This window comes from Gorilla gorilla, chromosome 17 (genome assembly GCF_029281585.2).
Source record: "Gorilla gorilla gorilla isolate KB3781 chromosome 17, NHGRI_mGorGor1-v2.1_pri, whole genome shotgun sequence".
Taxonomy (NCBI): domain Eukaryota; kingdom Metazoa; phylum Chordata; class Mammalia; order Primates; family Hominidae; genus Gorilla; species Gorilla gorilla.
Genome location: NC_073241.2, coordinates 22,549,515 through 22,563,436, shown reverse-complemented (window position 1 = coordinate 22,563,436; position 13,922 = coordinate 22,549,515). Strand labels below are relative to the sequence as shown.

The following is a 13,922-nucleotide window of genomic DNA, read 5'->3' as shown; positions in this document are numbered from 1 at the left end:
CTCCTAGGCCATTTCCTCATGCGGCGGCGGCCAGGACTGAGCTGACACCACACAGGCGGGCCGGGTTTGAATGAGGAGGAGCGGGCGCGGAGAGGAGGTGGCGGGGAGGGCGGAGGGAGGGAGGTAGGCGTCGCGGAGTTTTTCTCGGCCTTTTGTGCGGACACCTCTCGGATTCCGCGCCCGCACCCGGCCCCCAAAAAGACATGGGGAGCAGCGGGCGAGGGGTGCAGCCATCCGCCGAGGCGCCTAGTGCCTTCGCGCCTCCAAGACCCCCGCCCTAACAAAAAAGGAGCGTCCCTCACCCCTACCCCCGCCCGGAGGATTTAGGGCCTGGGCTCACCTCGGGCGCTGAGCTAAGTGTAGGCGCCAGGGGTCCCTAGAGCCGCCGGGGCGCAGCGAGTCCGGCGCTGGGTGACCGTTGGGTCAGAAAGTGTTGAGGTAGCAGCTGTTGCGCCCTCCCTTGGCCCCACCGCTCGGAGGCGCCCCGCCCCCTGCCTTGAACGGCCGCCCGGCCCCGCCCCGGCCCCGCCCCAGCGCCCACGTGACTAGCATAGGCGCTCCCCCGCTCCGCCCGCCGCCGCAGACTCCGCCTCCGGGACGCGAGCGAGCGGCGAGCGCGCGCACTACCAGTTCTTGCTCGGCGACTCCTGCGCACGCGCGCGCCGTGCCACCCTCCCCGCACCCCGTGTCCCGCACCCCTCCTCCCGCCATCCGGCTTAACCTGGCGGGCGCGCGCCGCGGCAGTAGCCGTGACAGGTACCCGGCGGGGGGGTGGGGTTGGCCCGCGAGGGTGTGCGCAGGCACAGACCCGGGTCCTGTCCCCGCCGCCCCCTCCTCTGCAAGGTGTGCCTGGGCGAGGGGAGGGGCCCGCGGCCCGAACCCCTGGGTCACCCCCGAATTACAAACAAAAACCTTAAAGCCATTGCTCGCGGGTTAGAAGGCAGCTGTGCGTGCTCAGGAAAAGAAGCCACGCACAAGGGACCGCACGCGGCGTGGATACAGTGACACGAAACACCCAAAATCTCTTTTGAAAGGGAAACCAGGCACAGTGGCTCATGCTTATAATCCCAGCACTTTCGGGGGCCAAGGCGCTCACCTAAACCCGAGAGTTCAAGACCAGCCTGGGCAATACGGCGAAACCCTGTCTCTAAGAAAAATATAAAAATTAGCTAGGCATAGGGCTGGGCACGGTGGCTCACGCCTGTAATCCCAGCACTTTGGAGGCCGAGGCGGGCGGATCACGATGTCAGGAGTTCCAGACCATCCTGGCTAACACAGTGAAACCTTGTCTCTACTAAAAATACAAAAAAAAATTAGCCGGGCGTGGTGGCAGGTGCCTGTAGTCCTAGCTACTTGGGAGGTTGAGGCAGGAGAATGGCATGAATCAGGGAGCGGAGGCTGCAGTGAGCCGAGATTACACCACTGCACTCCAGCCTGGGGGACAGAGTGAGACTCCGTCTCAAAAAAAAAAAAAAATTAGCTGGGCATGGTGGCTGGCACCCATGGTCCCAGCTACTCAGGAGGCTGAGGTGGAAGGATCTCTTGATCCCGAGGAGGTCAAGGCTGCAGTGAGCCAAGATGGCATCACCGCACTCCAGCCTGGGCCACAGACCCTGTCTCAAAAAAAAAAGAGAAAGTGGGGAAGAAAATGTAATACAAATTAATATACCAACAGCAATTAGTGAGTACTTCTTCCATGGAGCTGGGAGAGAGAATAAATGTTTGTAAAATTAAAATGTTCTACGCTAGAAATCAACTTTCCTTCTATGCTTTCTTTACTTCACCCCTTATAGCTACTTAGTAAATCTCACAAATCCTATCCTTCTAATCTCTCTGAAATGTATGTACCCGTTCCTTTCTATTCTCACCACCCATGTTTCTTTGTTTCCTTCTGGCCTGTGTAATAATCTCATAATCGCACCTCCTGTACCTGCCTTCTTTCTAGTCCAGAATATGTTTTCCTAAATTCCACCAATAACCATCCTGCTACTGCTTTGTGTGAAATTCTCCAAAAAAAATTTTACTTTTCCAAAATAAGTCAGGCTCCCTCTCTTAGGATACAAAACCACACCATGGCCCCAGCCAATCTTTCAGCCTGATTCACTCAGTATATATTTATTGACCTCTCCTTTCTCCCAAGCACTTGGCTAGATAGTAATTAAAGAGTGCGGCACAAAACAAATTGGATTCCTCCCCTCATGGAGCTTGTATTTTAACAGGAAGCACAGACATTAAATAAATTAAAACACAAAAAAATAGACAAGCATATAATTACAGTATGTATCCTAGAGAAATATCACTCATGCAGAAAGCATACACAAGGATGCAGCACTGTTTCCAATAGCGAAAAGCTAGAAACAACCTACATGTTCTCCAAAAGAAAATTGCCACATAAACTATACCATATCCAAATTATCCAAATTTTAGAGTATAGACAACAGGTTGGGCGCGGTGGATCACGAGGTCAGGAGTTCAAGACCAGCCTGGCCAACATGGTGAAACCCCGTCTCCTCTAAAAATACAAAAAAATCAGCTGGGCGCTGTGGCAGGCGCCTGTAATCCCAGCTACTGAGGGGACTGAGGCAGGAGAATCGCTTGAACCCTAGAGGCAGAGGTTGCAGTGAGCCAAGATCGTGCCACTGCACTCTAGCCTGGGTGACAGAGCAAGACTCCATCTCAGAAAAAAAAAAAAAAAAATAGAATATAGACAACAGGCCAGATGCAGTGGCTCATACCTGTAATCTCAGTACTTTGGGAGGCAGAGGTGGTCTGATCACCTGAGGTCAGGCGTTTGAGACCAGCCTGGCCAACATGGCGAAACCCCGTCTCTACTAAAAATACAAAAATTAGCCGCGCGTAGTGGCGTGCGCCTGTAATCCCAGCTACTTGGGAGGCTGAGGCAGGAGAATCACTTGAACCCAGCAGGCAGAGGTTTCAGTGAGCCGAGATCGTGCCACTGGGCAACAGAGCAAGACTTCCTCTCAAAAAAAAATACACACTGTGAATAAAATGTTTACTAGTTCCATATCCTGCTTTTGGATAAACATTTGATACACCATTCTATACTTACTCCTCTCTTTGCTCTATTCTGAATGCCTGCACCCCTCCCCGCCACCCAATCCCCCAACGTATATGCCATATATATAAGCATCAACCTGTAACCACCCTAATCGGCCCCAAGGTCACTCAAAATGCCACCTCCTTCAGTTACTCTCTCCTTTGTTCAATGCCTCCTTTATAACACTGTCTGCATTATGCCCAGCCCTGGGTATGTTATTTCTCTTACCACCTGAATAGTGGGGAGGCTCTTCCAAGGGAAGACCAGTTTCCTCCATGCTGTGGAACGGTCAACACACAGTAGGTGCTCCAATATTTAGCTGTTCCAATATGTAGCTGTTCTGTGCTCCTTGGGTTTTTGTTTGTTTGTTTGTTTGTTTGAGACAATGTCTCACTCTGTCGCCCAGGCTGGAGTGCAGTGGCGTGATCTCAGCTCACTGCAACCTCTGGGGTTCAAGTGATTCTCCTGCCTGAGCCTCCTGAGTAGCTGAGATTACAGGCGTGCACCAGCACACCTGGCTGATATTTGAATTTTTAGTAGAGATGGGGTTTCACCATTTTGGTCTCCAACTCCTGACCTCAAGTGATCTGCCCGCCTCCCAAAGTGCTGAGATTGATTACAGGTGTGAGCCACTGCTCCTGGCCTCCCTAGATTCTTTTTTTTTTTTTTTTTTTGAGACAGTTTTTCACTCTTGTTGCCCAGGCTGGAGTGCAATGGCGCAATCTTGGCTCACTGCGACATCTGCCTCCCCAGTTCAAGCAATTCTCCTGCCTCAGCCTCCCTAGTAGCTAGGATTACAGGCACCTGCCACCACACCCAGCTGAATTTTTGTATTTTTAGTAGAGACGGGGTTTCACTATGTTGGCCAGGCTGGGCTTGAACTCAGGTGATGCACCCGCCTCAGCCTCCCAAAGTGCTAGGATTACTGGCATGACACACCTCACCCGGCTCCTGGATTCTTTAATACACTCGTTTTTTTTCCTCTTTCATGTGACATGTACCTAATAAGCACCCACTATGTACACCAGGCATTGTTCTATGTGCTGGAGATGCCGCAGGGAACCAAATAGATCAAAATGCCTATCCTCATGGAGTTAACATTTGATATTATAGTGTGTTAGATATTATAATAAGTACTATGGAGAGAAATACAAGGGGCAAAGGGGCTACAGAGTGGAGGGGTGGTGAGGGAAATGTTAAACAGATTGGCCCTGAAAGGCTTCATCATAGACACATCTAAATAAAGATCTGAAGGGGGTGACAGTGGCAGCCACAAGGAGTTCTAGGGGAAGAGCATTCCAGGTTCAGGGACAGGCAAGCGAAGTCCTTGAAGCAAAGTGCACCCAGTGTTTCAAAGAACAGCAAGGAGGCCAGCATGGCATTGTGGCTGGCGTGGAGACAAGCCAGGAAATTAGGATAGGGATGGTGCATCTTGATTGCACGGATCTTTCTGGCCATGGTAAAGATTTTGAATTTCATTCTGAATGGTCCTGAGAGCTCTGAATAATCCGAGCAAAATGGCCGGGCTCGGTTAGTAAGTGGGTTCACACAATCAAGAGCACTCCTAAAATAGTAACACAGGGGCTCTCTCCTTTGCTGAAATCACTCAGATATTTAAATGTATCTCTATTTCAGGTTACTTCTACAACCATAACAGTAATAATAATAATAGTAAGAAGAGGGCTGAGCGCAGTGGCTGGCTCATGCTTGTAATCCAAGCACCTTGGGAGGCCAAGGCCGGCAGATTGCTTGAGTCCAAGAGTTCGAGACCAGCCTGGACAACATGGCGAAACCCTGTCTCTACAAAATACAAAAATTATTACAAAATTAGCCAGGAATGGTGGCAGGCACCTGTAATCCCAGCTACTCAAGAGTCTGAGGCAGGAGATCACTTGAACCCAGGAGGCGGAGGTTACAGTGAGCCAAGATCATGCCATTGCACTCCAGCCTGGGCAAAAAGAGTGAAACTGTCTTAAATAAAATGAAATGAAATGAAATGAAATGAAATGAAATAAAATAAAATAAAAATTTGGCGGGCTTGGTGGCATGCGCCTTTAATCCCAGCTACTCAGGAGGCTGAGATGGGAAGATAATTTGAGCCCAAGGGGTTGAGGCTGCAGTGAGCAGTGTTAGTGCCACTGCACTCCAGCCTGGCCGACAGTCTCAAAAAATAAAATAAATAAAATAAGAAGAACAGGGAGGAGAAAAGGAGGGATAAGAAGGGGAAAAACAGGCCAGGCTCGGTGGGAAGCCAGCACTTTGGGAGGCAGAGGCAGGAGGATCACATTAGGTCAGGAATTCCAGACTAGCCTGGCCAACATGGTGAAACCCTGTCTCTACTAAAAGTACAAAAATTAGCCGGGCATGGTGGTACGTGTCTGTAATCCCAGCTACTTGGGAGACTGAGGCAGGAGAATCGCTTGAACCCCGGAGGCAGAAGTTGCAGTAAGCAGAGATGGAGCCACTGCACTCCAGCCTGGGCAACAGAGACTCTGCCTCAAAATAATAATAATAATAAAAGGGGAAAAACAAAATGATTTACTGCACCCCCACTATGTACCACTCTCAGATCCAAAGCTGATTTATATTATGGTGTTACTTAGTTCTCCTGATAACCTTCATGCTTAAATCCATTTGCAGATGAGGAAACTGGGGCCTGATGTTAACTTTCTGACTTAATTCTCTTACTTGAAGATCTACAACTAGAAGAAAGTGGGATTCTAGCCCAGATCCAATGCCAAAAGCCATGCTGACTCATACCATTCTTTTCTGTCTTAAGTGGTTGACCTTGGCCTTAGGAAAACAGAATAATAACAATCACTGATTGGGCATTGACTCTGGGGCAAGCACGCCATCCTCCATTTTGAGATCCCCCAGCAGAGTTGGAATCCAAGTCTCCCAGAATACAAAGTGGCACCTAGGAGCAGTGACCCCCACAGCAGGTCAGGGCTGAGCTCTTGAAAATGGCTCTCTGGGTTCAAATCAAAACTCGATTCCCCAGCTGTGCCACCTTGGGGCTTCCTTTGAACTCTCTTTGACTCCATTTTCCCCATTTTACAGATGGGGATAACAGAACTCCCTAACGGCTGGGCGCAGTGGCTCCCGTTTGTAATCCCAGCACTTTGGGAGGCTGAGGCAGGAGGATCGCTTGAGCACAGGAGTTCTAGGCCAGCCTGGGCAACAAAGTGAGACCCTGTCTTTGCAAAAAGCCTAAAAATTAGCTAGGCATGGTGGTTGTGTGCCTGTGGTCTCCAGCTACATCAGAGGCTGAGGACAGGAGAATTGCCTGAGCTCAGGAGTGCAAGGCTGCAGTGACCCAAGATTGTGCCACTGCACGCCAACCTGGGTGACATAGTGAGACCCTAAGATAGACAGATAGATAGATAGATAGATAGATAGATAGATAGATAGATACATACATACATACATACATACATACATACATACATAGATAAAAATTGAGGTGCACTGTCACTTGAGAATTTCAAATTATGTGATAAGTATCTAAAGCAGTCAAAGAAAGGCTTTGGAGATGACCAGAAAGTACCTTATGTAACTAAGTTATTAAGTCCCTAAACCATTTATATTTAAATATAGAAAATATATTTAATAACTTGATACAGGAAAAAAGAGCTTGTCAAAAAATCTCAAAAGAATAAAGTCTATTGGATTTAAACCATTTCCTTATAAAACCTGATTGCTGTATTACAGATATGAACTCTATATGCACTCAAATCCTTTCATCAATAAAAGGCAATAAGACTCTTATTGAGTAACAATAAGAGGCAATAAGGTTCTTATTGACTGTAACATTATTTAGGATAGTTCTTTCCAATAGAAATATCAGGATCAAGGGGTTACATAAAAAAAAAAAAAATTTTAAGTCAGTACTATACCATCATCTCTGCAAGGTAACTGCTCAGAAACAGAGCCTGAGGAATCTTTTCTGATCACAGATCTTTTGGTTTTCCCTTGCCCAGTTCGACTTCTTTGCCACACCATAAATCCACCAATACTTATCCAAAAAAGAAATTGGGTAAACTGATAAATAATTTCTCCCTACGTTTCCACAGTACACAGGCTAAAAATGCTTTATCTTGAATAGTAAGTCATTTTCCAAAATTAAATCTGTGCTAGTCTAAATAAATAACCTGAATTTTAGGTAAAATAGAAGTTAAAAACAACAACAACAACAAAAAAAAGGCAAAGCCACTGTTATCACTTATCAAACAGAATACAAAAAGACCTGTGTGCACTTCCTCTTCTAAACAGTGTCAGTGTAAATATCAAACACTAAATTACGCTGGCTTATCTATTTGACAAATATTAGTGTCTCATACATCACATAACAGTCATGCACTGCATAATGATGTTGGTAAACAAAGGGCTGCATGTTAAGGCAGTGGTCCCATAAGATTATAATGGAGCTGAAAAATTCCCACCACATACAGACACCACCATAGTTATAACACCGTAGCACAATTACTTTATTTTTTAAAATGAATTTAGCGTACCATACAGCCTAAGTGTGTAGTAAGCTATACCATCTAGGTTTGTGGAAGTGCACTCTATGATGTTCACACAAGGATGAAAATGCCTAATGATGTATTTCTCTGAACTTAAGTGATGGATGACTGTGTCTGTATATTAACCGGCTAACTGGTACATTAGCTGGAGGACAGAAGACACAAACTACCTAGATGACACAAATATTCTTTGACTGATATGATTTCATGGGGAACGGTGTCTGGTACTCCAACGTATGAGGGCATTTATACATGGGACACATAGAGCCCTGTGGTTAAGAGCATGGAATCTGGAGTCAGACTATGTAATTCTGCTTACTCACTAAATACTTCTCAATGCCTCAATTCTTTCACTGGTTAAAAATGGGGGTAAGGCAAAGCAGCTTCTCATACATATGTTAAAAGGACAAATAACATAAGTGAAGTGCTTAGAATAGAGGTCTGGTACACAGTCAACACTATAAGCTTTTGTGAAATGATATCGCTGTCTAGCAATATACTCTGTGACCTAATGGGTCCCTCAATTAGAGGGTTGACTTCCATGTGAGGCAGAGGAAAAGAAAACAGTAAATACAAGTTCCTGGAAGAAATCTGCAATGTCTAAAAAAGTACACTTATAAGCCTCATGATTAGGAAGAAATGAAATCATTTTCATAAAACGATTTAGAAGCAACTCATCTTAGGTCCTTATTATAGATATGACCTATTTAAAAGACAGGTTATCTTTTAAGGTCTCATGGAATACGAATGAAGTAAGAAAGTTCTTCCTTACATATCAAAAGGGATTTAGATCACTCTTACCAATAAAATATAAGCAATAAGAAGCATAAAGATTGTACGAATCCAATTTAAAACCTCATTGGTAAACAGACATTAATAAACTGGCTAAGGAAAGCCTACTCAACACGTGTGAAAAGCGGAAAAAATTTTTTAAATAAATACATAAAAGCCTACAACTTCTGTATTGTGACAATTTTAATAATTTTTTCCAATAAGGCAAATAAAACTGACAAGCAAGACCGCTTTTCTCTCCACTCCTGAGGTAGATAAGAAATGAGTGTTTAATCAGTCATGGTTTTTAACTAGACTATAAATTCTAGGAGCCATAATAACTCTGTCTTGTTCCCCTTCACACTGTATACTTACTGGCATTCCTGCATAAACACTGAAATAAGTTTTTTCAAAAAAAGATATTAGAAAGTGAATACTGAAAATTAAAAGCGTTACAGAAGTACACATCCAGAGGAACTATATAAATGGCCTTCAAACTCCAAGTATGAACAAAAGCCAATCTAGTAAAGCATTTAATAAAATGGTTAACATTTGGGATAAGGCATTCAATAATGGTTCATTGTGAAGTATTCACATATTCAAAATAAAGAACTCTGGAGCTAAAAAGTCGTATTCAAATAGTTTAGTTCTTTAATTTATGCGCACATATTTTTGTTTAGACAGTTCTTAATCCTGAATATTTAATTTTAATTGAAGTCTTCAGTATTGTATTTTTCTTTAATTAACCAAGTGTTGATGATATTGAAATGTCTACCTCAGGCACTATACCTGGTCTGTATGGTTTCCTTTTTCTCTTTTTGACACCATCTGTTCCTTCCACTCCCTTAGTTTCATCATCCACAGCTTCCCGCTCAGGACTAGATTCTGATTTTCCATCACAATCCATAAGTTCTCCTTCTGGAAAAAAGTAAATATATACACAAAACTGGAAAACCCTATCAAATATATAATCCCTACATAATGGGGAATAAAAAGTAGGGTTGTTGCTGAACCATTTTAATTGTACATCCCTGTTGGTAGGGAAAGTATGAAAGGAGATAGAAGCAGCCCCAAATGGTTGTAGAAATTGTGCTGCTTAGTGCAGTGTTCCCATGAAATAAAACATAATCAGAGAAGGGGAACACAGAACTCAGAGTTCTGTTAAGTGCAATCCATTTGCACTTAACAAATTCATTTGCTTTTAATTATGTCTTCAGGTCCAGGTCTCTAGACTAGAACTCTCTTCTGAGCTTCAACCACAGCTATAATTGAATATTACCTAGTTACTGAAAACTGTATATCCAAAATGAACTATTAATTTAAAATAAACTTTCTCCTTTTTCCCATGTTACCTATCATCGTTAAAAGGCATGGAAATGTAACCTGGAGAAGACAGAGGCCTGGAAGACCACCTTAATCATTCCTAATCTCTTTCCTCCTACAACCAAGACTCCTCAATACCTCTGAAATGCATTTTATCACTCTCTACTACCATCTTAGTCCAACCTCAGATGACTCACTATTAATACAATATGCTCCTATCTAGTTCCCCACCTCAAAGCTTACCTCTCTCCAATCAATTCTTTAAATTACTGCATAAATGATCTTTCTATAAATATGTATCAATTTTCTGCTTAAAATCCTTTCATGTCTTCCCAATGCCCTCAAAATAAACTTCAAATTGCAAGGCCCATTACAACAGTCTCTTGTAAACTTTCCAGCTTCATCTCACTCCCACCAGTGAACTACACTCAGTTCTTTGAATGTATCAAGCTCTTTCTTCCACTATCTTCCCCAGTTTCTGCCTTCTACCTAACTTATCTTTCAGGATTTATTCTAAACTTCACTGTATTAAAGAATTCCTGATATTTAGATAAGATTATGTCAAACAGTTTTATGCTCGTATGTGTGAACGTCATGCTTCATTTTTATTGGTCCTTTAAAATCTGTGTCCCTGCTAGATTATATTCTCCATGAGAACAGGTACACAGATTTTCTTAGTAACAGATGTATTGTTAGTAGGATACCTAACACATGTTCAATAAATACTTCACTGAATGAGGTAAATGGAATGCTTAGAGAATGCTATTTTAGAGAATGCTATTTTAACACTGTGGTAATCAAACTTTTCCAAGTTATATATGCTTTACATTGTATTGCAGGAAAAAGACATGTTTATCAAATACATTTTAAAATCAAGTTGTTAACTCCTTCAATATTCTCAGTATTAGAGATAACGTATTTCTGTAATGGCATGAACAGGGTATTTGTCTTTTCTTTTTTATTATATTTGGTCTATATTTGAGGCCAATTCCATAACAATCTGATAATGGCTATGGACTTATGACTAAACCATGAAAAGAAAAGTTTATAGACCAGGCACGGTGGCTCATGCCCATAATCCCAGCACTTTGGGAGGTCAAAGCAGGTGGATCACTTGAGGTCAGAAGTTCCGTACCAGCTTGACCAACATAGTGAGTCTCTACTAAAAATACAAAATTATCTGGGCGTGGTGGTACACGCCTAAAATCCCAGCTATTCAGGAGGCTGAGGCAGGAGAATTGCTTGAACCCGGGAGGGGGAGGTTTCAGTGAACCGAGATCGTGCCATTGCACTCCAGCCTGAGCAACAAGAGTGAAATTTCATCTCTCAAAAAAAAAAAAAAAAAAAAAGCCGGGCGCGGTGGCTCATGCCTGTAATCCCAGCACTTTGGGAGGCCAAGGTGAGCGGATCATGAGGTCAGATGGAGACCATCCTGGCTAACGCGGTGAAACCCCGTCTCTACTAAAAATACAAAAAATTAGCCAGGTGAGGTGGCTGGTGCCTGTAGTCCCAGCCACGTGGGAGGCTGAGGCAGGAGCATGGCGTGAACCCGGGAGGCAGAGCTTACAGTGAGCGGAGTTGGCACCATTGCACTCCAGCCTGGGTGACAGCGAGACTCTGTCTCAAAAAAAAAAAAAAAAAAAAAAAGAAAGAAAGAAAAGAAAAGAAAAAAGAAAATTACTGAAAAAAACAAACACCAAAGATGACAATACCAATTGTTTACCTTCAAATAAACCCACCTAAAAGTTAATGACAGGGAATTTTGGGTTAAGGTGGCAGACTAAATTCATACATTAAAATTATTCTCCTGAAACCCTACTAAAAACACACTGAAATAATCTATTTTTAAAAGATAAAATCAAGCTGTGGCATGGTGGCATGCCTGTAATCCCAGCTATTTGGGAGGCTGAGGTGGGAGAAGAGAATTGCTTGAGCCCAGAAGGTTGAGGCTACAGTGAGTTATGACCACACTACTGCATTCCAGCCTGGACAACAGAGAAAGACCCAATCTCCTTAAAAAAAAAAAAAAAAAAAGACAATAGGAAAGGAGAAAAACAACTTAACAAAGGCAAATTCTCAGTTGAGAGCAGAAAGAACTGAAAAAAAGAATCCAGTTTATAACAATCCTCAGAAGGCTGAGAAACTAGGAAAACTGGCCACCTTTGGAAATAAGTGGGAGAAAACTGAAGCAACAAGAGATTTAATTATCTGCAGAAGTTATACTCCCTACACCTGCTTCCTAGGTTTACACACTGAGAAGCTGCTACTCTCATTTGTGGGATGCAGGATTCCTGGGTGACCTTAAATGGAACAATGGGATGAAGATCGAAAATAGGACCAAGAAAATATGGGCATACTAAGTGTGGACAACCCCATTCTGCTCCCGTTGCCGGACCCCACATTTCCCCACTGAATTCTCAGAAAGCTATCAGCCAGATCTCTAGCCTCCAAGTATGAGGTTTGAAAAGACTGTTGTGGGGAACCTGATCAGTTCAAGAAGAACATCTAAAGATACTGAAACCAGAGGGTTCACCAAATGGTCAGCACAAATCACCCCACTAAACTTACAAATCGACAAGCACCACCACATACTCAAAGCTTTCTAATCAACTACTTAATTCCTTTTTTAAAAATAAAAATACTATCTATCCAGTCTCCATCTTTAGTTCTTCACTTTTAATCATGCATGTACCATAAAGATTATCTGACAATGGTCTATAACAAGCTTGTCCAACCTGCAGCCAAGATGCTTTAAATGCAGCCCAACACAAATTCATAAACTTTCATAAAACATTATGAGACTTTTTATGAGGTTTTTTTGTTTTTTTTTTAAAAGCTCATCAGCTATCATTAGTGTATTTTACGTGTGGCCCAAGACAATGCTTCTTCCAATGTGGGCCATGGAAGCCAGAAGATCTGCAACACCCTTGATCTGTAACATAAAAGACAGAGACCTGAGAACATAAAAGACAATTTGGAATTAACAGACTAAGTAGGAAGTAAAGAAAATCTTCAAAAAGATTAAAATCCTCTGAGGGATAATATAAGATACCCTTGAGGCAAGAATAGGATGCTACAAAAGAAACATTCAAAGGGAGGAAAGAAAGCTCTTGAAATAACTGAAATAAAAACAAAACTCAGTAGAGGAAGATAAAATAAGGACATGAATTGGAAAGAAGCAGAGAAAAACTGAGTATGTTTCACATCTGAAAAGCAGAATTCTGGAAAAAGAGAGGGAATTGTTATCAATAATATAGTTCAAGAACATTTCCTACCACTGAAGGATATAAGACAGCAGACTGAAAGAGACCACTCAGTGCCTAACAAAACAGATTTTAAATGTCAAAAATAGACAAAAACAGACGTTATCCTCATGAAATTTTAGAACACTGAGGACAAAGAATTTCTTAAAATCTTAAGAGCTTCCAAGAAAACGCAGGTCACATAGAAAAAACCGAGTTCTTCATATACTAGAAACTAAAGACGGTGGATCAATTGACTAAAAATGATAAATGAAAATGTATTTCCAACCTGGAAAAGATGAGTCAGGTAGGAAGGTAAAATAAAGACATTTTCAGAAGTATATAATGCTCAAAACTTACCTTCCACACATTCTCTGTCAGGGAGCTACGGAAGATACGTTCCACCCAAATTGAGGGAAGAAATAAAGGGAAATTCATGAAATTGCAGAAAACACATGTAACACAGGAGAAAACAGAAGATGATCTCCAGAATGATAAAGAGGAAATCCCCAAATTAATCATATGTAATGGTTTGTGGCCAAGGATAGCACTGGATCTAGTACAAAGACCACCTTTCACCTGAAACAATGCACACAAGGACAGTAAAAACCAAGAGAGCACTTTTATTGATGAGGTTCATAGTGACACCAGTAAGCATACATGTTGAGACAAATGGCATAAAGTAGCACATACAGTGCCCTAACACAAGTGGTATCACTGTAGCTAAAGTCTCTTCTAACCAACATCTTCACAAGGGCCTTCTGATTCCCACATGCTGAAATAAAGAAAAAGACCGTTATTGGCCAGGCACGGAGGCTCATGCCTGTAATCCCAGCACTTTGGGAGGCTGAGGTGGGTGGATCACGAGGTCAGGAGACAGACACCATCCTGGCTAACACGGTGAAAACCCATCTCTACTAAAAATACAAAAAATTAGCCAGGCGTGGTGGCGGGTGCCTGTAGTCTCAGCTACTCCAGAGGCTGAGGCAAGAGAATGGCATG

At 43.0% G+C, this 13,922-nt stretch overlaps 1 protein-coding gene across 1 annotated transcript in view; it reads right to left on the bottom strand.

Moving 5' to 3' along the window:
• Positions 1-376: 376 nt before the first annotated feature.
• LOC129528441 (histone-lysine N-methyltransferase 2C-like) overlaps positions 377-13,922 on the bottom strand; it is a 42,460-nt gene continuing 28,914 nt past the window's right edge. The window contains 3 exon segments of the mRNA XM_063699360.1: positions 377-882; positions 6,955-7,073; positions 9,138-9,273. Coding sequence (XP_063555430.1) covers positions 377-882; positions 6,955-7,073; positions 9,138-9,273 — 761 coding nt within the window.